The sequence below is a fragment of the Poecilia mexicana genome, unplaced genomic scaffold, assembly GCF_051168715.1.
Source record: "Poecilia mexicana isolate PSO_F unplaced genomic scaffold, ASM5116871v1 scaffold_22, whole genome shotgun sequence".
NCBI lineage: Eukaryota > Metazoa > Chordata > Actinopteri > Cyprinodontiformes > Poeciliidae > Poecilia > Poecilia mexicana.
Window position 1 is genome coordinate 21,135,601 of NW_028263391.1, and position 25,917 is coordinate 21,161,517.

The 25,917-nt window shown below is 39.7% G+C and overlaps 2 protein-coding genes across 2 annotated transcripts; one reads left to right on the forward strand and one right to left on the reverse strand.

Moving 5' to 3' along the window:
- Nucleotides 1-5,156: 5,156 nt before the first annotated feature.
- Nucleotides 5,157-20,633, forward strand: pcnx4 (pecanex 4). The gene is made up of 11 exons (XM_014973860.2): nucleotides 5,157-5,307; nucleotides 6,627-7,407; nucleotides 8,212-8,391; nucleotides 8,493-9,031; nucleotides 9,116-9,216; nucleotides 11,172-11,294; nucleotides 11,432-11,792; nucleotides 14,446-14,549; nucleotides 15,691-16,784; nucleotides 18,121-18,307; nucleotides 18,687-20,633. Exons 2-11 carry the CDS (start codon nucleotides 6,707-6,709, stop codon nucleotides 18,936-18,938), a joined length of 3,642 nt encoding a protein of 1,213 aa, XP_014829346.2. The 5' UTR covers nucleotides 5,157-5,307; nucleotides 6,627-6,706; the 3' UTR covers nucleotides 18,939-20,633.
- On the reverse strand, nucleotides 20,244-24,689 carry dhrs7 (dehydrogenase/reductase (SDR family) member 7). The gene is made up of 7 exons (XM_014973861.2): nucleotides 24,480-24,689; nucleotides 23,532-23,684; nucleotides 23,328-23,434; nucleotides 22,382-22,621; nucleotides 21,581-21,703; nucleotides 21,289-21,504; nucleotides 20,244-20,939 (listed from the first exon to the last, which is right to left on the reverse strand). The coding sequence occupies exons 1-7, from the start codon at nucleotides 24,607-24,609 to the stop codon at nucleotides 20,898-20,900; spliced, it is 1,011 nt and encodes a 336-aa protein (XP_014829347.1). The 5' UTR covers nucleotides 24,610-24,689; the 3' UTR covers nucleotides 20,244-20,897.
- Nucleotides 24,690-25,917: the final 1,228 nt, after the last annotated feature.

Genomic DNA, 25,917 nt, shown 5'->3' on the forward strand with positions numbered 1-25,917 from the left:
TCAAATGGCAGCTGATGGACTCAGAGCACAGATTTGGGGGCTCAGTGCGAGTGCTCTAATGCATTAGGTATTGCAGGGGATAATTATGCTTTATTTGTGTACAGTATGTGCACCATGGATGTCATAAATATAACTATTTCTAATTCTGCTGTGAGTAGCGGGAGCTTATAGTGGACATACCGCTTTCCAGAGTGTGTTGCAGATCTGCATATCTGTCAGTGTTTCTTACATTAAAATGACATTAGCATAAAAAACGTGAATAATTCATCACCTTTGAGTGAACCCAGATGCACCGCTCTGTGTGTCTTCCCCTCGCTGCGCCACGTGAGCGAACCACATGGCTCGTAGCTGGTTTAATGGGATGGAATGTGACAGGTTATGTTTTCATGGGCCTGATATGGAGCGTGGCTCGGGAGGCGGAGAGGAGGCACTGGCTTATTCGCCGCACTTGTGATGTACATTCATAATTAGAGATGTTTGTGCATGTTGTGAATCAGTTATAGATGATGCCACCCCCTCTTTTCCCTGGTAGAGTCTTCACCACACACACACACACGGCCTGTATGGCGCCCATTACTGCTGGTCCAGTAGCGCTGTGCATTTGCTGTGTCTGTAGATTCAGAGCCACCATTAGTCTAAGACTGAATAATTGCTGAGTGGGGCGTATTTCCACTCAGGTTCAGGAGTGAATTAGAGGTGTGCCATCACTAGCTCCGTTTACATTACAATTGTGCACAAAACTTCCTTCATATACCACTAATGTCGAAAAAACACAATTTCATAATTGTGATGTTTCTACTAAATAAGAAATGCAGTTAAATAAGTTTGTTTACGCAGTAAGTTACTCAAACATGCTGCGCTTTCGTCCTGCCACCACTTCCTGTCGTCTTCTTTGTGGTTTGATCCAGTGGAAACATCCGGTTGTTAATCATGTGGACCTGTGAAAATGTTTCCATTGGAGTTTTGCAAAATAAACAAATTTCAGTACGGCCAAAAAACCACCTCATCATAGTTTTTTATAGAAAAACAATTTTTTTAAATTGCCATGTTTCTATTAAGTTAAATTTATTTTCATAACTCTAATTTGTGCAATTGTATGGTCAATGGAAATGCAGAAGTTTTGCACAGCTTGGTTCCTTTTAAACTTTTCCCATCATACATGAGTCATGTGATTCAAATAAAGTATTTCAATTATGGTTTTGCGAAATAAACCAATTTCAATATGGGCAACAAAACCTCCTCATCTATGCGCCAAAATGTTTTAGCAAAAGGTTTTTTCAAACTTGCCATGTTGTCAGTAAGTGGATTTATTTTCGAAATGTCAAATTCCGCAGTTATATGGTCAATGTAATCGCAATTACAAGGTTTTGCACAGTTCTATGAGAATATTCTTTGTTTTCATTTACAAGCTGGAATTATGAAGACATATTCGCTTAATGGAAACATGTCAATTTAGAAAAAACATGTATTTTGCTAAAATATGTTTGTGCTTGGGTGATGTGGTTTTCCAGCTGTATTGAAATGAGTGAATTTTGTAAAATTTCCATAGAAACATCACACAAGTCATGCAATAAACAACCAGATGTTTCTACTGGCAGAAATTATGAAGAAGACAACAGGAAGTTGTAGGAGGAGGATGGCGTTGCATGTTTTTTAATAAACAAGCTTATTCACATGTGATTTTAACTGCGTTTCTAATTTAATTGTGTTTTTTCGACGGAATATCGACAGAGTTTTGCCCACATTTATAATGGAACTGCATCTCCTGCTGATGTTGAAAAAACACAATTTTGTAATTGTTTCCATTAAATAAGAAACTTGCCGTGCCATAATCCTCCAACTACTTCTTGTCATCTTTTCCGCCAGTAGTAACATCCAGTTGTTGATCATGTGATCCATGTGATGGGAACAAAGCATTTTTGTTGCAGTTTTGTAAAATACTCTACATTGATACAGCTGAACATCTCATCCTACTGCAAAAAGTGTCACAAAGAGCAGAAGCTTCATAAATTGGACCTTTTTTATATTTTTATACTTCCATTTGGGACTACTGTTTCTAAAAATAGCCCAAACACTTAAAAAAAATCACCCAGCTGTTTTTTTGGAAGTTAGGTAATGTTTACTGAAAAACGAGTTGTTTCAAAAACCTCCCAGTAGTTAAGTCACATTCCACAGGCACTGTGCCGTTACCTAGCAACCCCAGTGGAGCCCAGCCCCATTACCTGGATCCTCAGAGGAGCCCAGCCCCGTTACCTAGCAACCCCAGTGGAGCCCAGCCCCATTACCTGGATCCTCAGAGGAGCCCAGCCCCGTTACCTAGCAACCCCAGTGGAGCCCAGCCCCATTACCTAGATCCCCAGTGGAGCCCAGCCCCATTACCTAGAACCCCAGTGGAGCCCAGCCTCATTACCTAGAACCCCAGTGGAGCCCAGCCCCGTTACCTAGCAACCCCAGTGGAGCCCAGCCCCATTACCTAGCAACCCCAGTGGAGCCCAGCCCCGTTACCTAGCAACCCCAGTGGAGCCCAGCCCCGTTACCTAGCAACCCCAGTGGAGCCCAGCCCCGTTACCTAGCAACCCCAGTGGGCCCAGCCCCGTTACCTAGCAACCCTGGTGGAAATAGAGCATGTTTGGTCAGCTGGTTTTATAGAACGGCTGCTGAAAAAGACAAGAGTTTTGTTGCTGACTTGCAGTTCAGAAAGTAATTATTGACTCAAAACAAGCTCCTACATCCTGCTGAAAAGTTAAACTGTAATAAGATATTTTCAGTAGAAACTAAACCAAAAATACTTGGTAAGATTTTATATTTTTACATTGAACACATTTCCAGGAATGGGCACTCCATACCTCCTTTGCCACTTATTTAAATCATAATTGTTTAGCTGTTTATTTTTCTTTGCAGTTGAGCATTTTCACATATAGCAGAGATAAATTGTCATAAAAATGTTAAAAGCTCACATCAAGTTTATTTTAATTATATGTTATAGAGTGAAAACTTTGTGTTGCTCTTTATTACCAGATTTATTTTGGGTCTGATATCAGTGACAATAGAATCTCATTAAATATGAGTCATTATATCTATTGATCAAACTAAAATAGAAGAAATTATTACATTTTTATCAGAGAGTTTTGTACAGATTGTTTTTACGTCTACTCTATTTTCATATCAACACCTAAAACCTTGAAGTTGATGTTTATATAACTATCAATCAATCAGTGTAATTTAAATGCATAAAAGCAACCTGGCACCTTTGGTCACATCCTCCTAAATGCTGCTCTCCATTTTGCAGAAAGTCCAGAAGTGTTTTGCTTGACGGTTTGTGAAGAGGAGCCGTTTAGTTGCTCCCAACGCCCCTCTGCAAGTCATCAACAAAATCTAAATTATTTTGTCCTCAAAAGGTGCATATTATATCCCAAGTTCATTTTCCTTTATTCTCACAAATACATCCTGCCTTGCCATATTGCTTCTTTTGAAGTGTGCCATTGAATTATTGCTGTCGCTTGTCATTTTCCTGTAATTTGTTTCCTGTGGAATAAAGAGCGACTGGAGACGGACAATTAGGATGAAAAGGGAAAATGCTTCTATTTTGTGTAGACATTTTGGATGAGAGCAAATCTCACAGAAGCATAAAATCTTAACCGCTTTTCATTTCTGACCTTGCGTGTCATTTATTGTAGTACTGAACTTGTGTGCCGTTCATCACATTATTTCAATCCCACAAAGCGTATTGCTTCTTTAAAAAGAAGGGAAAAAAAGTTTATGGGAAAAGAAAACAATTGAGAAATACCCAATTTTCCTGCAAATTTACCAGAAATCACTCTTCACTGGTTTGTCAGATAAGCTTTTTGTGCAATTTTCTGCCAGCCTTTTATAAATCATGACATTTGCATTATTTCTCCTTGACTTAAGTGTTGAAAACATATTTCTTAAAGTGTTGGGAGGATTACAGATTAAAATGAGGGCTGTCAGAACTGACAAGCGTCTTTCTTCTCATGGATTGCCTTACACACAGAGCAACACACACTTGCTTTTTAAGGGGAAAAAAACCCCTCCTGGCCTCTGATACTCACACTTACCAATATCTGCAATTAAATCTAAATTTTTCTCTTTTTTTGTTTTGTTTTATGTTTTGTTCTTTGCACCTCTTTTTTAAATTAAATACATTACAAATACAGACAAATGACCACTGAACCAAGAGTATTAGAATCGGGATTTAAATACAATGGTGCAAGTAGCTACATTTGATATAATAGTAAATAGGGACAGCCTTTTTCTTGATTGGTGATATTCCTTCACACAAACATGATTATTCAGACTGAATCCGGGAGAGTTACATCATTGGTTCTCATTGATTGTATACTACCATATTGACACACATGTAAATTGGGTTTAATATGTTTTTTTGCTCACTCTTTGCAGTTACAACAGCTTCAGTCGTTATGGGAAGGCTTTCCACAAGGTTTAAATATGCATTCGTAAGGTAAAACGACTTTCTTCAGTCAGAGGCTTCTTCAATTTCGCTGCAGACCTGACTGCTACTGGAGATCCTTCCTACAGCATCACCATCACAACTGCAATTTCAAGAAACATTTATGAAGAGATAAAAATATATAAAAATATGTTGTTGTTTTTTTTCATTTAATAAAATTTTGTGACTGTACACTTTAAAAAATGTTGCATCCTATTTCCAGCATGTAAATGCACTTTTTAAATTAAACTGAGTTTTTTTTAAACTTCCTTAAACCCTCCTATAGGAAATCTTTGCACCTTTATAATATTGTATTTAAATTTGTTGTATATCCGCACTTTTGTTGTTCTATTTCAATTAATCATTCAACAAGAAAAGTTGACAGTCTTCTCTGTTTTCAAGCATTTTATGTATTTATTACTTTAAATATGAATAAACAATAAACAAAATTTAAAATTTGATTCTTTGGAAGTTTATTTTATTTTATTTTAGAACAAAAAAATTTCTAGTTATATGAAGTGTTTTTAATGTATTTCATAGCTGAGATCAAACTGATTTGTGTTTCTGTCATTATTGTGTTTGGTTGATAAACGGGCAGAGCTCTGTGGGCGGGATTACAAATCCTACACCAATCAGAGTCCTCTCCTTCTTGTAAGCTGCACTGTGATTGGTCAAAGTCTGACAGCGCATCATGCTGCTGTTGGTTAGCTGTGCTATGGCTAGCCAGCAGCTAATGTTAATACTGAGGACTGCAGGCCGTTTTTCCTCTCAAACCTCATAATTATCTTGTGGAAAATATCACTACAGGGTCTTTGCCGTTGGTCCTTATCCCCCTGATAGTAAGTTGATCTCTCATTGCTCAAAACATTTTGTTTTTTTAGCTATTAGTGTGAGAAGTTAGCGGATTGAGGCGCTGTCTGCCTCCGTTATTTCAGCCACAGAACTAGCAAAGGTTCAGTCTTTTGAGACCACTTTATCTGTAATAACAAACCTGGTTTGGTGTCACCGGGTTGTTATATTAGTAATAATGTGTTAAAGCAGACGGACTCCCATCAGAGCATCCTGTTGCTCTGTTGTGCTCTGGTGTCTCAGCAGCAGTTGCTGTTTTTGCTCAGAAACGTTAGAAACATGAACAAACCAGGTTCACACACCTTTTAGATTCATCATTCTAGATTGATTTAATGTGAAAAATTAACACATTAGAAAAGTTTTATTATTTAGCTTTCGGTTCTGATCCAAATCCTCTAAACACTAGTAGCATGGTAATAAAAAACAGCCCAGGTTAGCTTATATTACCTATACAGGTGCATTTCAATATGTTATCAGTGAAAAGCTAATTTATTAAACTAAAAATATTGACTTATTTCAAGCTGTATTTTGTTATTTTGCTCATCATAGTTTAAATAGAATTACAACAATATATTAGACAACTAAAACAACATTTTTAATCGTTTAACACTTCAGGAGTCATTAATGCGGTTACTGCATCAATGCGGCGTGGCATGGAGGATCTTTGGCAGTGTGGGCAGGCACCAAAAGTTATAGGAGAAAAAAAAACAGTATTTCCATAAAATTTGCCAGCAGATTGAAACTCAAAGTGCACTACTGTTTCTTGTTAGACTCCTGCCCTGACTCTGAGCTTGAAGTTCTGCTGCCTTATTTTCCAAACGAAATGAAAAATGTTGAGGTCTTTGGACCATTTTGTGTTTTTTTCTCCGTAACCCAGGTCGAGCAGCTAGTACAGTTTTAGCTCATGTGCTGGATTGGTCTGTGTGCTGCATTCGTGTTGGTTGTGAAGGAGGCTCCACTTTTGCTTTTCAAAGATGTGCAGTTGTATAATTGTGCATCTGTTTGCAGCAATTTTCATGTGCTGAGCGTTGAGTTGGGGGAGTGGCCAGCAGCAGCTTATTTGTATTTAAAGTGACAAGACGCCCTAAAACAGCTCGGAAATCTCATTATATAAGAATATTTTAGATAATGAGACAAAAAACGTAATGAACATGATTTGTATAGGCCATAGATCTGTCCTAATCTGTTTAAAAAAGCATAAGCAGTCACCTTTAGTTTTCTTTATTGAAGTAGTGCTACTCTAGTACATTTTTGGGTACTCTGCCCTCCTCTGGTCTGTATTGTGACTGAAGTGTTTCGTGTTTACCAGGTGAGTCGTCCTCCGTGGCCGAGATGATGACAGCGACGCCTTCTCCGTTTCCGTGGAGATGACCTGCCACTCTTTCTGGAATGGTCAGAATGGGGCCAGATGTGCCCCTTCTTAACGAGTACAAGCAAGAGTTCTTCTGGAAGCGCTTCCCCCAAACCGTGTTGGGGGGTCCCCGCTTCAAGCTAGGCTACTGTGCCCCGCCTTACGTATACGTCAACCAAGCGGTTTTGTTCCTGACGCCATGGCTGTTCGGCGGCATCGGCACGCTGCTCTGCCAGCTGCAGCTGCTCCAGGAGCTTTATGCCGCAGTTCTCTCTGGCATGCTCATGTTCGCAGCTGCAGCAGGTGTTCAGGCGCTGGCGCTGCACGCTGCACGCAGGAGTGGCACGGTAGTGGAGAGACTTGGCGCACCCAACAACCTGGTTGACGAGGAGGAGGTGGAGTTCACCCACTGGGTCAGTCCAGAGACGGTCCGATTCATCGCTCCGGGGAAGCGGTTCGGCCTGAATGTGGTTCTGCACACGGTCCTAGCTGGAGTTCTGTGCGGCTTTGGGACGTGGTACGTGTTGCTGGGCCGACTAACGGCTCTGTACGGCAGCACCGGCGCCTCCCTGGTCATGTTTGTCCTCAGCTGGGTGACTCTGTGTATAGCCGAGTACTCCCTCATCGTCAATACGGCCGCAGAGACGGCTACTTTCCAAGCACAGGACACATACGAGATTACGCCGCTCATCCGGCCGCTCTACGTTTTTATCTTCATCGCCGTGGATTTGGCTGACAGGTGAGCAACAACTCAACAGGGTTCAGTTTTCAGGAAACTGCAATCCTCCAACTCAAATTTTTATCCGATTAATCGATTATTCTGACGATTAATCGAATAAAAAATATGTATTTTAAATCCAATTGGTCAATTATTCTGACGATTTATAAGATTAAAAAAAATGGTCAAATTACTCGATTATTTTGACAGTCAATTGGGGGAAAATGATCAGATTAATTTGTTAATCAGATAAATCAATTCATCAGAATAATTGACTAAATTATTATTCTGATGAATAATAGATTAATCGGATACAACTTTTTTTTATCCAGTTAATCAATTATTCCAACAATTTATCAGATAAAAAAATTGTTAGATTAATCAGTTAATCTAAATTAATCAACTTATTGTTTATTCTGATTGATCAATTAAATTAAAAGAACTTTGGCACATTCTGCTGATTTTTCATTTAATCACTTAAGCCATTTTAAACAATATTATAAATACATTGAAGATGCAAATAAACAATTTCATTCCTTTTTTAAATGAGAAAATAAAAATTTTATTGTCTAAAATTCAATACTGTAGCATTTCTTTTGTGAATTTGAGCCTGCTGAAACTAAATCTAAGTTAGACATGTTTTCTTTATCTTCAATGCAAAATGTATATTTATTTGTACAGTTTTGACTTAATTACTGCTCTGAAAATGTTTTTCAGCAAATATTATTTTTTTTGAGACTTAACGATTGATCATTTAAATTATTTCAATAATCGATTAATCTGATTAATCAGCCCCAGTCACAGTGATGTCAACATTTCGTGCAGGTTCTCCCACGCTGTTCCTGAGCTCCAGCTGGCCAGCCAGACTCTGCACGTGGTTTTCATCTTCCTGCCTCTGCTTTGGGCGCTGGGGGTTCTGCCGCCGCTCGACGCCCTGCTCCTCTGGGGGACGGAGCAGGTTCTGGTGTTTGGCCTGGGAGGCTCGCCGATGTCCAGCAACATCAGGTGAGCAACATCCCTCCAAGATGACCTACAACCGTTTGTCACCTAGAAACGATGAGATGTGTTGTTGTTTATCACGTCATCGTTAACTTTGTGTCCCTCAGGCTGCTCCTCATGTGCGCCGTGTCCTTTGGCGTCGCTGTTTGTAATTACTTCATCCCGTCATCGCTGGGCGTTGTCCTCTTCTCCACCTCTGCTGGGTTTCTGCTGAGCCTGGACCTGAGCCAGGTCGGCGCGCTCTGCAGGCGCCAGAGAACCGCCTTCAGGGACCACAGAGTTCACAGCGGGGGGTCGCCATCTTTCCCTCTCACTTCCTTTGGCTGGAGCCTCGGCTGCCGGGAGCTGCTGCTGTTTTCCAGCCTGCTGGCGGCGGCCACGGCGGAGGCCGGACTGTTGCATCACTTCATTGGCTCAGCTCAGTCCCAGGTCTTGGTTACAGGACCTCAGGGTCCGGTTAGCTACATCCTCATCATACTTTTTTCTCTCTGCTGGGCTCTGAGAGAGATCCAGGGAGCTTATGTAGTTGCAGGGATGTTCCTGAATCCCCTGTACCCTAAAGGAATGTCCAATGTTCAGAGCTTCAAGCAAAAGAGCAGAGGGTTGCACGCTGCTGCTGCAATCCGAAGAGTCCTGCTTTATCTTGGTGAGCGTCTGGCTGCATGCTTTTCATTTTCTAAACATCTGCATGGAGATGTGACTGACCAGAACCTGCTCTGTCCCACTTCAGTGTCTCCGTTTGCGATGGTTGCTTTTCTGTCTATGGACGAATCTCTGCAGTCGCTCCACAAAGTCACCGTCAGTATGGGATTGACACGAGCCTTTAGAGCGGTACGTTCACACCCGAAAGGGGACATGTCGCCTGATTTATACATCCATGCTGCTTCTAAAAACAACCAAAGTACTTAAAAAAACTCATTTTCTGGCAATAAATTGTTTTTTTTGCACGTGGAAAATTTGTTGTTTCAAATCTTTCCAAATGTAACATCACAAACGCGCACAGACTGTCCTGTTACCTAGCAACCCCAGCTGAGCTGTGTCCATTACCTAGCAACCCCAGCGGAGTCCCAGAACGTTTGTTCAGCTGGCTTTACTTCTGTACAATGGCTGCTGGAAAAAACAAGTGAATCTGTTCAGAAACCGCTTACTGCATTCTTCACTGCAAAAACATAAAATCTTACCAAGTAATTTTTGTCTAGTTTCTAGTGCAAATATTTCAGCACACTTGAAATTAGATAAAACTAACTTTACCTTTTCACCAAGATATTGGAGCTTAGTTAATAATTCCTTAAAATTGTAGAAAAAGTTAGTTTTGTCTTAACTTAGTGTGGCAAAATATTTACAATAGAAACTAGACTAAAAATACTTGGTAAGATTTTGTTTTTGCAGTATTGTTGGTTGTGGAGTAGGGCTGTTGTAAACGAATATTTTAGTAATCGAGTAATCTATCGATTATTCTTACGATTAATCGAGTAATCGGATAAAACAATTCTAAAATGAAATATTGGTAAATCTGGCATAATACCGGTGTTACTATCAGATATCAATATCAGTCCAATTTTTCATATTTGAGCATCCCTAACAGTTGCTTTTTTTGTAGTTTAGAAAACTAACCTGTAACAATAATAGCTCACTTTCTAAGTTAACCAGAAGAAAAGTTATAGAAAAATCTGAAATTATATTGAATTTAATAACAAAGAGGCAGGCTCACAAATATGCTTATAAAAAATGTCTACAATCCAGCTTTTAGTTTATGTATTCATCTTCAGTGAGTTTAATAGATTAATTAAACTCACCTTGCCACCTAACCTGTCACGCTTTGGGTTTGAAAATACGGGAAATGCCGCCTGGAGTGGGAGGAGAGGGCGAATGAACGAACATGGGGTGGAGGGGAGGAAATAGACCAGCGGACTGACGAACCGTTAGACCGGGGGACGAACACGGGGGGAAGCAATACGGGATATTTACGACACCTTCACTGGTCACACTCAGAAACTCATCTACCAGCCATGTACGATGCGCTCCGCCATCCGTTTCTTCAGACCGGGATATGAAATTTATTGTGCGGTTCGTCGGTAAAGCTACATTTACACGGTAAGCATCAGCTACTCAGCCGCCCGCCCTGTTCAGGCTATCCGCTCACCTCAGCGCTCTTCCCGCCGTTCGCTTTCAACCAGCAGCCCCGGAGGAGAAATGCTGCCGTACTCCAGGCATTCCCCCAGTCATTTTAAGGATGCTTATTGGTTCCCCAAAAACGATAAAAAGTCGGGCATTATCATCAATCAATAAAATCCCCACGGGCCAATCTTGAAGATTGGACTTTATGCCGCTGAGACTTAGCTTTTGTCAACAACTCAGAGGCGGAAGTGAGAGCTCCGCGCAACGCAAATGAAGTCCCGGCCGGAACACGGTGCGCTAACTAATAAAACATAAATTAACGAAGCTTCGAGGCAGGTAAATTTTCCTCGAGGAATTTTAGTAATCGAGGTACTCGAATCATTCGAGGAATCGTTTCAGCCCTATTGTGGAGGATGCTCCACTTCTGCTTTTCAAAGATGTACAGTTATATAATTGTGCATCTGTTTGGAGCCGTTTTCATGTTTGAGTGTAAACGTTGAGTTGGAGGCGTGGCCACCAGCAGCTCATTTGAATGATTTCTTTAATAACTTGTTCCAGATTCTCAGAGGCCAAAGGAAAAAGAACGCGCTCTCTTCTATTCTCCACTCTCTCTACTTCAATAATCATGAGGATGGGGTCATTGAGTACAGGTGGTTCTTGCCTTTCAGGTGTGGCAGAGCTCAGAGGACGCCCTTTTGCAGATGGTGGTGGTGATCTTAGTGCAGCTTGCAGCTGGAAGTAAAACACTACCCGGATGGGACGCCTTAGGAACTGGAGTTCAGCTTCTTCTGGTGAGCCCAACATAAATCAGTAAATTAAGCAAATTTCTCTCGATGTCTCAGTGTGAGATTATGCTGCTGCAATAACAGATTCACATATTTGAAGGCGCTTATGTTACAGACCTGATGGTGTTAAATTTGTAACCCAGGTGGGCCTGCTGATGGACAGACTGGGTCAGTTTCTGGCCAAGCTGAAGTTCACCCTCACTGTCCTGGTGACGTCCTGGACAGAGAAGAAGCAGCGGCGTCAGGCGGCCGGGACTCTCCTGGCTCTCAACGCCTCGCTGTGGCCGCTGGTGCTGGCTGTGGTGACGCTCTCTGCCCTGCTCTCTGCCCCCCTGCTCCCCCTTTTCACCCTGCCCGTCTTCCTCGTGGGATTTCCCAGGCCGCAGCGCAGCTGGCCAGGCCCAGTGGGGACGGCCTGTCCCTGTCCAGACTCCGTCTTCTACCAGCAGATGAGTGGAAGCTTGGCCTCTGCTCTAAGGACGGCCTTTGCAAGCGGTTCACTCGGTTAGTGGGTCGTGCATGCTTTCTCATTCTTTCTATAAAATTATTTCATGTTTAAAATTTTATTTATAGAATGTTATTTGCATCAGAATACAAATAGTAATTACATAGCTGAAAATGTAAGAACAAAACCCAATTAAACAATTCGATTAATCATTTTATTTTATTTTATGAAACGATTAATCGTGATGAATCGATTATTAAAATAATCATCAACTTATTTAGTAGTCAATCGTTAACTGGAGTAGACAGACTCAAAAAAGGTCATCTACTGAAAAAAAAAAAACATATTCAGAGCTGTAATTATATCAGAACTGCCCAAAACGTATATAGATATATTCTGCATTTAAGATAAAAACACTAAAGGAATAATTTTTTCATTATTGTTTTATTTGCAAAATTAGCGTCTTTTTAATGTATTTCTAATATTGTATAAAAAGCTTAAGTGGTTAAATAAAAATATTTTAAAAATCTATCCAGACCAAAGTTTTCATCTGAATAATTGTCAGAATAATCGATAGAAGAATCCATTACTGAAATAATGGTTAGTTGCAGCCAAAGAATACAGCGCTGAGGTAAATCCACGACCCTTTCTGTTGTTGTTTACTCGGGCTGCAACTAACAATTATTTCAGGCATCAATTAATGTATCGATTATTCTGACGATAAAAATAAAAAAAATTCTCATTCTACAGAATTTTCATTTGCCTTTTTTTTCTACAATATTAGAAATATGTTAAAAGATGCAAATAAACAACTCAATTACTTTTTTAAGTAAGAAAATAAACTTTTTTCTCTAAAATACAATAACAAATTAATTTATGCATTAATTTAGTGCTTGATCATTTGTAGCAAAAGGTGCATCTGCAGCTAAAAATACTTCAAACATCAACATGTGAAAAGCTCTACCCTTTCTGCTTGACTTAATTTGTTATTTTTTGGATTAACTGATTAATAATTGTTTTTTTTTCTTTTACACAATTTGAATCGGGTGAAGCAAAAGCTGTGCCACTTGAGGAGAACATATAATTTTTTGTTGATCTTAAATGCAAAATGTATATATTTTTGTACAGTTTTGACTTCATTACTGCTCAGTATATGTCACTCTTTCAGCAATTGGCCTTTTTTGAGTCTGTATACTCCAATCAGCAATTCATCAATTACTGAATTAGCTAATGATAATCTCAGTAATCGATTAATCACGAATAATCCGATTAATTGTTTCAGCCCGAGTGTTTACCTTCCACTGTAACACAAAAATCAGTTCAAAGAGAGTTCAGAAAATCATTTCTTAGATATTTTAGTGACCTAACACCCCTCTGGGTGGAGCAGGGATTGTATGCGTCCCCTCACATGGTTAAATACCAAAAAGAAACTCGGTTGTGAGGAGCCTTTTTCAAGTACTGGCGGTAATGTGGGCTTACATCATCGCGCTGAGTTTCCTGTGAAGTGACCCAAAAAAACCGCTCTGATCTGTATTCATTACATCCGAATGTTTCCGCAACATTAACCGCATAATACTCCGAGGCTGAGCTACACTGCTGCGGCGATACACTCTGCGCTCAATCAGAACAGCCCAAATGGGGAAAAAATACACATACAAACAGGAAGCTGATATTTCTGTAGTGCTCGTTCAAAAGTGATCAAAAAATTTCACCTTACTGTTTCACATGAGCTTTGCAGCTGTGGCGGTGATGTGTTATTTAGAACGGCGACTTGTTAAATGACGGCGGTTTGTACTGTTCCTTTAGCTTTGCTCACACTGGAGGCTATGGAGCAGTGAGCAGGAAGAAGAGTCTGCTCAGTCTGTCGCTTTCCATCACGATATAGCGGCTGGAACTATTCTGAGATGTCATTATGGGACGCAACATTATCCCTGAGCCACGCAGGCACTAGTCATAGTAAAACAAAAGCTCCCTTAACCTTGCTGCTCTGCTGTGGGTCTGTGGTGAAATAAATGTCTGTCTTCTGTCTGCAGAAATCAAAGTCCTGCTCCGACTGATGGAACGATAAGGTTTAGATTAGGTTTAATGTTTAGATCCAGGGGCTGCGACTAACAACTATTTTAGTAATTGATCACTCTGACGATTAATCGTTTAATCAGATAAAAACACATTGCCACATTTTACATATTTTTCATTTAACAATTTTTTATATGATATTAAAAATATATTAAAGGTGCAAATAAACAATTAGATTATTTTGTTAAACAAGAAAATGAACATTTTATTTCCTAAAATTCAATAAACTGGGTGAAGCTAAAACTGTCACTTGGGTGAGAAATGAAAATATTTCCAGACAGAGGTGTATTTAATTTAAATGAAAAATATATACATAACTTACACAGTTTTGGCATAATTACTATGTCGGGTTTTTGAGTTAAATTAGTTGACAATAATTTCAATAATCGACTAATCATAATTAATCTGATTAATTGTTTCAGCCCTGTGTAGATTTCTGTGTTTATTGATGTGATTATTTGCTCTGTAATGTAACCAGACAGAGCAGCAGCTGAAGAAAAATGAAACGGATGCGTTTGTTTGTTAGTTAGGCTGAGTGCATGTTGTGTGTTCCCCCTTTCTTGACCTCGGATTAGACGCCACACCTCCTCATACGTTCAGTTCACCGACGACTCATGATGTGCTCTCTGTTTGTAGGTTCTGTCGCCCCAGGCTCTCATTTTCTGGGACGTTTCCAGGACCGTATGGTTTGGATAATGATCCTGGAGAGAGGATACGGCTACTGTACAGTTAATATTAAGGTACTGCAGCGTTTTTCTGCTTTTAATGGTCACTGTAGGTGTTTAGTGAATGAATCCTTTTCACTGTGACCAGATGCTTGGTGTGGACAAGAAGGGTCTCACCTGGGCTTCCTTTGATAGAAAACTTCTTGTTACTTTGCATTATGAGCTCAGTTTGACTCTATTTAATCAGAGCTGCAACTAACTATTACTTTACTAATCAATTATTTTGACAATTAATCAATTAATCGGATGCAAAATAATTTTTTTGGCACATTCTGCACATTTTTCATTTAACCACTTAAATTGTTATATACATTATTAGACATACATCAATAGGTGCAAATAAATAAATAAATAAATAAATAGATTAATTTTTAAATTGGAAAACAAAATATTTATTGCCTAGAATGCAATAATATAGTTTATACTTGATCATTTGTAGCAAAGGATTCATCTGTAGCTAAGATTTCTGACATCAACATGTGAAAAGCTCAGGGAGTTGTGCTTGAATTAATACAATGTAGGGCTGATCTGGTGACCATGTTCCACATTAATCAATTAATAATTGCAAAGCAAAAACTGCTTAATGGGATTATTTTTTGGAACCAAGTCTAATAAACTATCAGGTGGGAAAATGTCCTAAACATGTCCAAATATGTCTATGAAAACACACTTACTGTAAAAGCTTTTTGACATGATTGTATTTCATTAAATGCATTAAATCTGGCTGAAAATTGGTGCTACACTGCAAAAACACAAAATCTTACCAAGTATTTCATTCTAGTTTTTTGTTCAAATATCTTATTTCACTTGAAATACGACAAAAACTAAAAGTCACTTTTCAGTAAGATATGGAAGCTTGTTTTAAGTTAGTATTGATAAAAAGTACCAGTTCGACTAGCAGATTATTTGATTTATAAAATGGGAAAATGTCAGAAGTTAAATATTCTGCCAGTGGAATTTGTACTTTTTCATCAGTATTTAAGAATAATTAACTTAAACCAAGATTACATATCTCGCTGAAAACAACATTTTGTCTTATTTCAAGTATCCTAAGATATTTGTGCTCAAAAATACTTGGTAAGATTTCATGTTTTTGCAGTGTACACAGATGCAGTGAACTGAAATTTAAAGTTAGATGAGTTTTTCTTTGCTGCAGGGTTTGGAGCTGCAGGAGACGTCCTGCCACACGGTGGAGGCCCGCCGGGTGGACGAGGTGTTCGAGGCCGCCTTCGAGCGCCCGGAGCGGCTCGGCTTCACCCAGGGCTTCAACCTGCACTGGGGCAACGCGCTGACGCCCTGCGCCGCGCTGGCGGTCCGGGTCTACTCTGACGCCAGGAACGTCCTCTCCGGCATCATCGACTCCCACGACAACCTGAGGAAACTGCAGGAGGACTTCATGAAGGCGCTGACCTGGCTGCTGCTGCGCCACTGTGTGCAGAGGCAGAAAGGTTTGCTGTGGAGCAGCGAGGTCGGGTCGGCCATTGGAGGCGTGAAGTCCCAGTCCTCCCAGTTGGCCCACACCACATTCAACCCGCCGTCCGAGGCTGTGGTGGTGGAGTCCAACATGTCCTCTCTCAGGTTCAGACAGGACAGCTCCAGTTTGACGTCGTTCGGGGACTGGTCGGACGAGGACGACCTGTTCGGGCCTCAGCCGGCCCGGCGGACCGTTGCGTTGGTGACGCCGGAGGCGCAGCCGGGCCACGCGGCGCTGCAGACCGGCGCCTCGCTGCCCGGCTCCGTAGAGATGGACAGCCTGTTTGAGAACATGGCGCTGTCTGCGCTGCAGCCGCTGCAGCCTCTGGGGCTCGGCATCGGCATGCCAGCGGTGGACAGAGGCCGAAACCCGGAGGTGCTCAGAGAAAGCCCTCACCTGAACTTCAGCTGCCCGCAGTCGGAGGCGTTCAACCTGCCTCCGGTTTGGAGGTCGGCGCCGTTGCTCCCATCCCGCCTCCTGTCACTCAGGCCGCTGTTCCCGGAGGAATGGTTTCGCTTCAGCCTGGGGCGCTTCGGGCTGGCGGCGCAGGGGGAAACACTGGAGGACATGACCAAAGCCCTGAAGGAGGACGAGGTTTTGAAGGAGCTGCACGTGAAGGTGGCGCTGTCCTGCCTCATCTCTGTGGGGGCGGAGTCGGCGTTCACCAGCCCCAGTTACATCTACAGGCTATACTGCGGAGACGTGCCATGGACGGAGGGACTGGACTGGCTGTCTTCAAGCAAAGATCTTTACCAGCTCACACTGCAGGCCTTCAGGTAGAAACTCCTGATTTAAACTGGTTTTATTGGGACCAGAATAGGGCTGGTAGATACAGCTTCAAAATAAAATATACGATTTTATCTTCCTACCAGATTCAATATCTGATTTCATTTTTCTTGTTTGTTTTTCTGAAAAAGACTACAGATCATAAAAATATTTTCAAAAAGTAGCTTTTATTTCTGTCTTTACATTTGCAAAAGTTACAATTTTTCAAATATCCTATAGAGCCAAACAAAGAGATGCTGCTCACACATTCTGAATATCCGCTGGACAAAACAGCTTTGCATAACCTACCCAAACATTTTCATTAGGTTTTCCTGTCCGTTCTTCTCCTCCAGGTCAATCAAAAAGTGACTTTTATTTCAATAATTCCTTCTGAGCTGTGAGTTGTAAGTATTGGGACCAGGCTATGAGAATTTTTGTTTAATTATGAGAATAAAGTCATAATATAAGCAGAAAAATTATGCAATTTTACCAGGAGAAACTCATAAAGGTGAAACATTATGCTTATACAGCTGACCAGACGTTCTGGAACTCAGCTGGGGTTGCTAGGTAACGGGCGGAACTCAGCTGGGGTTGCTCGGTAACAGGGTGGTGCCTCCTATTTGTTGCATTTGGGAAGTTTTTGAAACAACTCATTTTCCAGACACCAAAAACTTAATGTTGTTTTTCATGTGTTTAGGGTGTTTTTAGAAGCAGTAGAAACCCAAATAGACATACAAACGGGTAAAATGTAAATTTTGCATAATAGGTCCCGTTTAAAATGAAGAGAAATAAGTTGTTTTAGCAACTTATTTCTCTGTCCGTTCTTCTCCTCCAGGTCAATCAAAAAGTGACTTATATTTCAATAATTCCTTCTGAGCTGTGAGTTCAGCTCAGAAGGAAGCTGCTAAATTCAGAACCAGAATTTAGCAGGTTCTGACGTGACCTGCTAAATTCATATGTTTTTTTTCTTCAAAATATTTTGCTTAATCATTTCAAAGTCCTGCAGCTGATAAAAATTAGATGCTGACACATTTTCTTTTTTGTTAAAGTTTTATACCAAAGTGTAACTTGACAAGATGGTCAACATTCCTCATTTTAATTTAGTTGTTTTGAATTGGAGTTCTCATAAAATTGCTGCTTAATTCCCCTAATATTACTACGAAACAACTCGTAATTAAAAAATAAAAATTGTACCTGAATTAAAAGTTCAAATAAATTGAAGCTAGAACAAAACGACCGCCCTGGACTATTAAAACCAAAGGTGAAAAAAATCAAGATTTTTCCAAATATTATATCCTCACAAACCAGGATTTTGATTCGACAGCCTCTGTTTTTCTTCTCCCACAGGTTTAGCTTCAAGCTGCTGTTCGACCAGGCCAGCCTGGGGCCGATGGAGTCCCCGGAGGAACTGTTCAGCACTTTAGAGGAATATGAACGGGACTGGTACATCGGCCTGGTGACGGAAAGAGGCTGGCACGACAGCGTCCTTCAGGAGAAGCCCTTCCTGTTCTCCCTGGGACACGACATCACCATGGTAACTAAACAACCTCTGCTGCATCAATTTAAAAACAGTAATTCATATTGGTAACAAAAAATAAAGAAAATGTTCCATATCAGTTTCTTTCGATAAAAAACTTATGAAACTTTAACAAAAACTGCAGGCGTGAGTCTGAGTCTGGTGAATTTTTGGTTAGAACTTGTTTGTTTTTCATTCAGTGGGAAAAGAATCCAGAAATTTTACTCAAGTAAGAGAAGAAATACTTTATAATATAATACTCAAGTAAAAGTAACGTTACTTTAAAAAAAAAAAAAAAATGTTACTGAAGTAAAGGTAGCCAGTCACCACCCAGCTCTGGGACACATTGTTATGGTGGGTTTAGTTTTGAGAGGCGCTGTCTGTCTTCCGTCCTCAGGGAACCTACACGGGTCGGGTCCTGTCCCTGCAGGAGCAGCTGGTGCAGGTCGGCCGTCTGAACGGAGAGGGGGTCAGAGGTCAGTGGGCAAACCTTTCCTGGGAACTCCTGTACGCCACCAACGACGACGAGGAGCGGTACAGCATCCAGGCTCACCCGTTCATGCTCCGAAACTTGACAGTTCAGGCCGCCGACCCGCCGCTGGGTTACCCCATCTACTCCTCCGCTCCGCTCCACTTCCCCTGCCTCTGACCCGGAGTCCCTCAGGGCGCCTTCGTTTCAAAAGAAAACACCTCAGTTTGTTTTTCACCTGTTGCATTGTTTTCTGTTTGGACACCCATTATCTTTCTCATTAAAGCTGGAGGATGTAACTTTTATAAATGTTTTTTATGTTTTTGTTGAAACTGTCACCATGTGGTTCTGAGACAGATAATCTGTGAAAAGATTGGTCTCCTCCACTTCTTCCCTGAGCTACTATTGCTGTCTGAAGAAATGCTTGACTGGAAACAACCAATCAGAGCCAGGAGGCGGGTCTTAGCACTGTCAATCAACCTCATGTACTCAAACAACTTACCATATAGAAAAACCATTTTTCCGACATGCTATTTGGTTTAGCATTCACAACATGCTATGCTGATGGGAAAAAGCTGTAGCAGAGGTTGATTGACAGTGCTAAGACCCGCCTCCTTGCTCTGATTGGTTGTTTCTAGTTTAACACATTATCTGTCTCATAATGCCAAGACATGGTTACAATCTTAACAAATATGTAAAAAATATATTTTTAAAAAAGTTACATACTGCAGCTTTAAGTGGGAGTTTTTAATATTTTTTAACAGGAACTGTAGCACCACTTTATGAAATAATGTCATAAAATTGGGATTTAAAATATAATAAAACATCTTTAAAGTTGCAGTATGTAACTTTCATATAAAAAATAGACATATTTGTTGAAGCTGTCAGTCATGAAACAAATACTCTAAAAAGCTTCTCCACCTTCTCCAGTGGTAACTAGAAACAACCAATCAGAGCCTGGGGGCGGGTCTTAATGCTGTCAATCACAATCCCTTCCTTGCTCTCTGCAGCGAGAAGATTATGTGTTTTCTAGGCTAGTTAGCGTTGAAGGTAGATGAACGATTTCTCTGTAAAGATAAATTATTTCTCCACAATGAACACATTAAACAGCCAATAGGAAGTGGGCTGACAGTGCTAAGACCCGCCTCCTGGCTCTGATTGGTTGTTTTAGGTTTTCACAGATTATCTCTCATGACATGGTGACAGTTCCAACAAATGTTAAAGTCACATACTGCAACTTTTATACGGCATTATATAATAATGCAAAATGTAATGAATGCATATTGGATTGTTTTTACATGTAGGTTAATATTGCGAGTTCTGGCTAAAACGCAACTAAATGACCAAAAGTTTCAAGTTATTGACCAAAGATTAAATTTAAATGGTTACTGAATCTACAACATGACTGTTTTATGAAGTATAATTATTTGTGTGAACAAAAAAATATTGTTTAAAAAAATTATTGAAATAATCAGCACAAAATGATTATTTTATTACATTTTGCATTTATTATTACATAATGCTGCGTTACAGAAACATTTAATGCCACAATCTGAGTCGAGCACATTTCAATCTGTTGGAATTGAACAGAGAAACCACTTCCTTTTTAGGAAAACATCTGGTTTTATTGAACTTTTTCCACATTTTTCTGATTTCATCTCCATGTCACCAAAAAAAGGGACGATAATTTGAATGTTCTGTTCAGGATATCAAGGATGTGCCTTGGGAATATCTTGCTCTCTTTATGTCAGTGCTATTGTTTTTGTTTACAATCAGTTGTTTACAGGCGTTCAAAGGAATGTGTCCAGATTTCTGTACATAGTGATTTTTATATATGTGTAAATGTATATACTTGAAATAAAATGTTGGCAAAAATATTTTGGTTTTTTTTAACATTACCAGGTTACAAAAACTGATTTTATTTTGCATTGGAAAGGTCAGCACAAGTGCATCATCATTCTTACTTATACTGTCTTCAGGCAAGGTTAAACATTTTCATCTAAAAGAGAAATTACATCTGGGATGGAAGGAGCGCCAGGCTTTCAAAAAAGCTATCCTTCACCCTTAAATCTTTTCTGGTAGGAAACAGCCAGCGTCAGGAATGCGGCGGAGTCCTTCCCCTTCAGGATGTGTCGTCTTTCAGGAGGTTTTTGGTTTAGTGAAGTATGCGGAGTCCGCGTCCTGCAACAGAAAGGGCTGCCTGTCAGCTCCGATTTGGCACAGCGGTAAACAAAATCAGAATGGTTCTCATTCAAGGATGAAAACTGAATGAGAGATTTTTAAATTTACAGTAATTGTTCTGTGGCCACAAGCTTGACCCTGACATTTTTTTAAATACACAGACTTCAATGTTGAAAAATATTCCTCGATTGGTAGATTTCTTCCCCTTTCCTCCCATTACGCCTCAAACTCTCCTGGAGCTGCGGGTGTCTGGCAGAGGTATGCCAGTGTAGCTGATATTTGCACTAGAAACTGGACTAAAAGTACTTGGTAATATTTTGTGTTTTTGCAGTGTTGAAGACAAACGTACCACGCCAGCTTTGAAGTTCTGCACCCTTTTCCTGCCCAGCTGGTTGGTCATGGCCCAGGCCACTGTCGGTGCGTACTGCCAGGCGTAGTAAAACATCAGGAAGGGCTGCTGGGCAATCCACATTTCCTTCACACCGTTTGCAATTCCCACCAGCATCAAACGCACACAGCGACTCGTCGACATCTTGTGCTCCTGGCTGCCAACTATGGCCACAGGCTGAGGAGGAAAACAGTTAGAGAAAGCAGAAACAGCCAAGTGCTCAGAGGCATAGAGAGAAAATAAAATGTGTTACCTTGTTTAGTTCTTCAGTGAAGGCGTTGCTGACGATGTCTGACTGAACCGGACCCGGACACACCATGCTGATGAGGATATTTGGGAAGTCTGTCAGCTCAGTTCGAAGAGAATTAAAGAAACCCTGTGGACGATAACCCACAAAACAGGTTATAGTTACGCTGGTAATTATTTAGATTCCTGACAAGGCAATAAATCAGATAATCACAGGATAAATTAAAATTACTTCAATAATTTTCACTTGCATGATGTATTGTTTTTCTCTTTTCTAACAAAAACTGGATGATAAAAGTCTTCAGTCTGGTGCTTTTCTATCAAATAGCCTTTTTTTGAAGGACAATTTTGTTTTCAGAGACTTATTCATTTATTTTAATTGTTATTCTGCTGTTTGTTTATTTATTTTGAATATTTAAAATGTCTTGCGAAAAAAAGCTACATTAGCTCAGCTAATTTTGCTAGTTTGGCAGCAAGTACTGAAGTGAATATCACTGATATTTATCTTAGAATTACACAGAGGTGGGTAGAGTAATCAAAAGTTGTAGCTGAGTAATAGTTGTGAGGTACTTATGATGTTTAGACAGGAACGAGGCAAGATTCTCAGCTTTTTGTTGTCATAGCAACTGCCTACCAAGATGGCTGCCAGCTACAAAGTTCACAGAAGAGTGACGTCAGAACTTGTATCATTATGACACTATTACCATTGTATTACTTGAAAAAGTTCTCAAACAAACAACACTATTGTTTATAGCGATAACATCTGGGACAATTTGTCGTCCAGTAAAGTCTGACAAAGTGGCATCACCTGCAGTGCGTGCTTGCTGGCAGAGTATCCTGTGGATAGGGGCGCCCCAGCCAGGCCGACTACGCTGCTGACGGTCACCACGCTCCCTCTGCCTCTCTGCGTCATGTGAGGCAGCACCTGCTTGGTCAGAGACACCGTGCCGATGAAGTTCAGCTCCATCAAGGCCTCGTAAACCTCGACGTGGGTCTCCAGGAACAGGGAGCGCTGGCTCCGGCCCCCGTTGTTGATCAGGACGTCGATCTGAAGAGGAGGTTTGGGAAATGTCAAGAGTTTGAAATCAAATTTTCAGAAACATACACAGTGGAACTGATCCTGTCCTCATTCAATCAACCAATCAAGTTTATTTGTATAACAAATAACTCAGTGTTTCGGCTATTTCACAGTTCTCCAGACGTTTGTTCCAGATTTGTGGTGCATAGAAGCTGAATGTTGCTTCTCCGTGTTTGTCATTATGTCTCTATTTGGTTAAATGACATTAAAAACTCCACAAAAACGGCTTTACATTTAAGCATTCCAGTATGTACAGATATACTACTTACTGAAGGGTGTTCCTCAGGGGTTAGTACTTGGACCACAGCTGCTGGTCATCTACATTAGCTGTACTTCAGTTAACCATAAAAGTGTGCAAATATGACATTACGAAAATAAATTTGCTTAATGGAAAGACACTAAATTATAAAAAAACAAACAAAAAAAAACACAAAAAAAAACAGTTTTTGCGCTAGGATGAGGTTTTTTGGTCATATCAAAATAGATTTATTTTGGAAAACTTTAAGTACATCTTGTTAAAACCTTTTCTTATGTTTACTACATGCTTTTTTGTTTTAAATAGTCTTAAATGTCTTACCCCTCTTGTAAAATATTTGTATTCTCAACTAGTTTCTTGGTTGTGAAAGGAGATGAAAACACTTTTCTCCTTTGGATGAAAAAAATGCGATGATCTTACATGTCCAAAGTTTTCGATCACTGTTTTTGTTTTTTCCTCATGCGACTTCCTGTCCAACAAATCAAGAGGAAGAACAAGAATGTCCTCGTCTTTGAGGCTGGAGATCTCTTGAAGAAGACATAAAAAAAACAAACTCGTGTTATTTTAGTTTAAATATAAATTCTTAGACATTTAGGAAAGTTATTTGAAAACCGAATAACTCACCCAGACATTTTTGTTTAACTCGGTTCAGTTGGTCTTCACGGCGAGCGGACAGGACGAGTCGAGACCCGCACTTCGCCAGCTGATAAGCCAGTTCTTCTCCAATCCCACTGGAGGCTCCGGTGACCCAGACCACCAGGCCTCTCAGCCTGGATTCTGGGAAAAAAACAACAAAACAACTTTAGCCTGGAAAATACAACATTTTAATTCAGAAACAAATAAATTTAAACTATTTACCAAATCTCAGTCTATTATTTATATAAGAAATTCTAAAGAAAAAGGTGGATCTGTAGTTATGTTCACATTTTTCAATATTTAAGTCTTTATTTTAGAGTTTATCATGGAAAAACAACATAAATAAATGAATATACTCAACTGGTTTAACCAGTGGAGTTCCCCAGGGTTCAGTGTTTGGGCCCTTTTTTTATCTTTAGGAAACAATATTTCATTTTATGTTTGAACTTTATCTCCTTGAAATAATAAAAAAATGTAAAAGGTTTTTATATAAATACTGGATATTAAAATTTAAAACATAAACAATAACAATAAGAAAAAGTAACAGCAGATTAATTTATGTTACACATTTGATCAATATTTATACAAAACCTGACAGTTAAATATTAAATATAAAAACATTTTTGCAGAATCTGGTTGACTACAACGTACAAATGACTTAGACTCTTAATTGGTTTTAACCGTGGTTAACTTCTTCTTGTTTGAGTCGCGATGATTTTATTTTGAAGGGGCAACTTCCTATTTAACCGATAGAGCAAACGGCAGCATAACGGGAACAGAAGAGAAGTTATAACGGATGTTACGCGACAACTGTGCATTTGTTATTCCGAAAAATCCATATTTTATTGACAATCCTGGTTTTGCGAAACAGTTTTTATGTCGATCCGAACCAGGCGCACCCCTCCCACAGCTCCATGTCCAGAGTCCGGATCTCACCTGGTTTATGTCCTATTAAGCTAGCTAGCTGGAGAGTTACGTCTGCGTCTCCAAAAATAAAACACACGACGTGGACGAGCAAACACAGAAGAATAAAACTCCACAGAAGGGAGGAAAAGCACCAATCCATTTGTCAGAAAAGGAGTTTAATACGGAGAATAAAAAAAACAACTGCAGAGAGGAAGCTAAACTGTAATGACGTCACTTCCTGTATTGTAATATTTTCAAATTTAAGATCCGTCTATCTAGGTAGCTAGTTATTAAACGTTTTCCACATTTTGGCACAAACATAAGTCTGTTTTAATGGGATTTCATATATAAGTGACCAACACAAAGTGGTTTATAAAAATGAAAAATATGGAATACACTTCAATTAAGTCCCTCTGGACTAACTACAAATGAACTATAGCTAACTTGATTTTTTATAATTGCTCATTTGTACCACTACTAACCATTTCTTGTAACTTGCTGTAAATTAAATGTTACGTGTTCTTCCATGTGCATGCCAATTGTTTTTCTTTAATTTTATATCATCAACAGATGAAAATTCGCTCTTGTGGCTAAATCTGGCACACATGGTTGTTTTAATGTACTCGTGTTAATTAGCATGCACTATTCGTTATTAAATAAATTAACATCTTGGGTTAGATTTCTTCCTTTGCACATCTAGAGACAGAAATATTCACCTGGATGGGTGGAGAACATCTGTGAACATCCATTTCTAGGTCTTACAACATATTCTCTGTTGGATTTAGGTCAGGACTTTGACTAGGCCAAGGTTCTGCATGTTCTGCCACACACCTGACCTTAATGGATGAGTAACACTTCATGTCTTGCTGAGGAGGTAATGCTTTTATGTATTTAGCTCCTTCCTATTAATATTAACCAACTCTCCTGTCTCTTCTGAAGCATGATCCTGCCACCACCATGTTTTGATTTAAGGATAGTATGTTAAGGTTAATGTGAATTATTATAACTTCTTTTTCTTCCTACATGCAATCAGACAAATTAAAAGTTAATTAAAAACATATGATATGATATAAAAATGTTATAAAATGCCCAAAGTTTTAATTTTGGGGCATTGTATTTAGAAATATTTTACCTCTTACTGTTTATACACACAAACATGCATCCATGGCAACAACGTACCACACCCTAAAGGCCTGCAGGCTATGCACTGCCATTAAAACTGGTCATGGTTCTCAGCTGTTCAGTAAAACAATGTCTTATAAAAAGGAGCACAATCTAAAGCATCAATGTGCCTTTACAATACAAAAAATACATTATTGATCATATAATGACTGTATTATATGAGTGTTATTAGGAAAGACTGCATGTTTGTGGTTTGTTTTGTTTCTGTTCCCTGGAAAGTATAAATCTTTTCTACAAATTTGAATCATTTTAAAGATTAAAAATTATCCTTAATAGATTTTACATG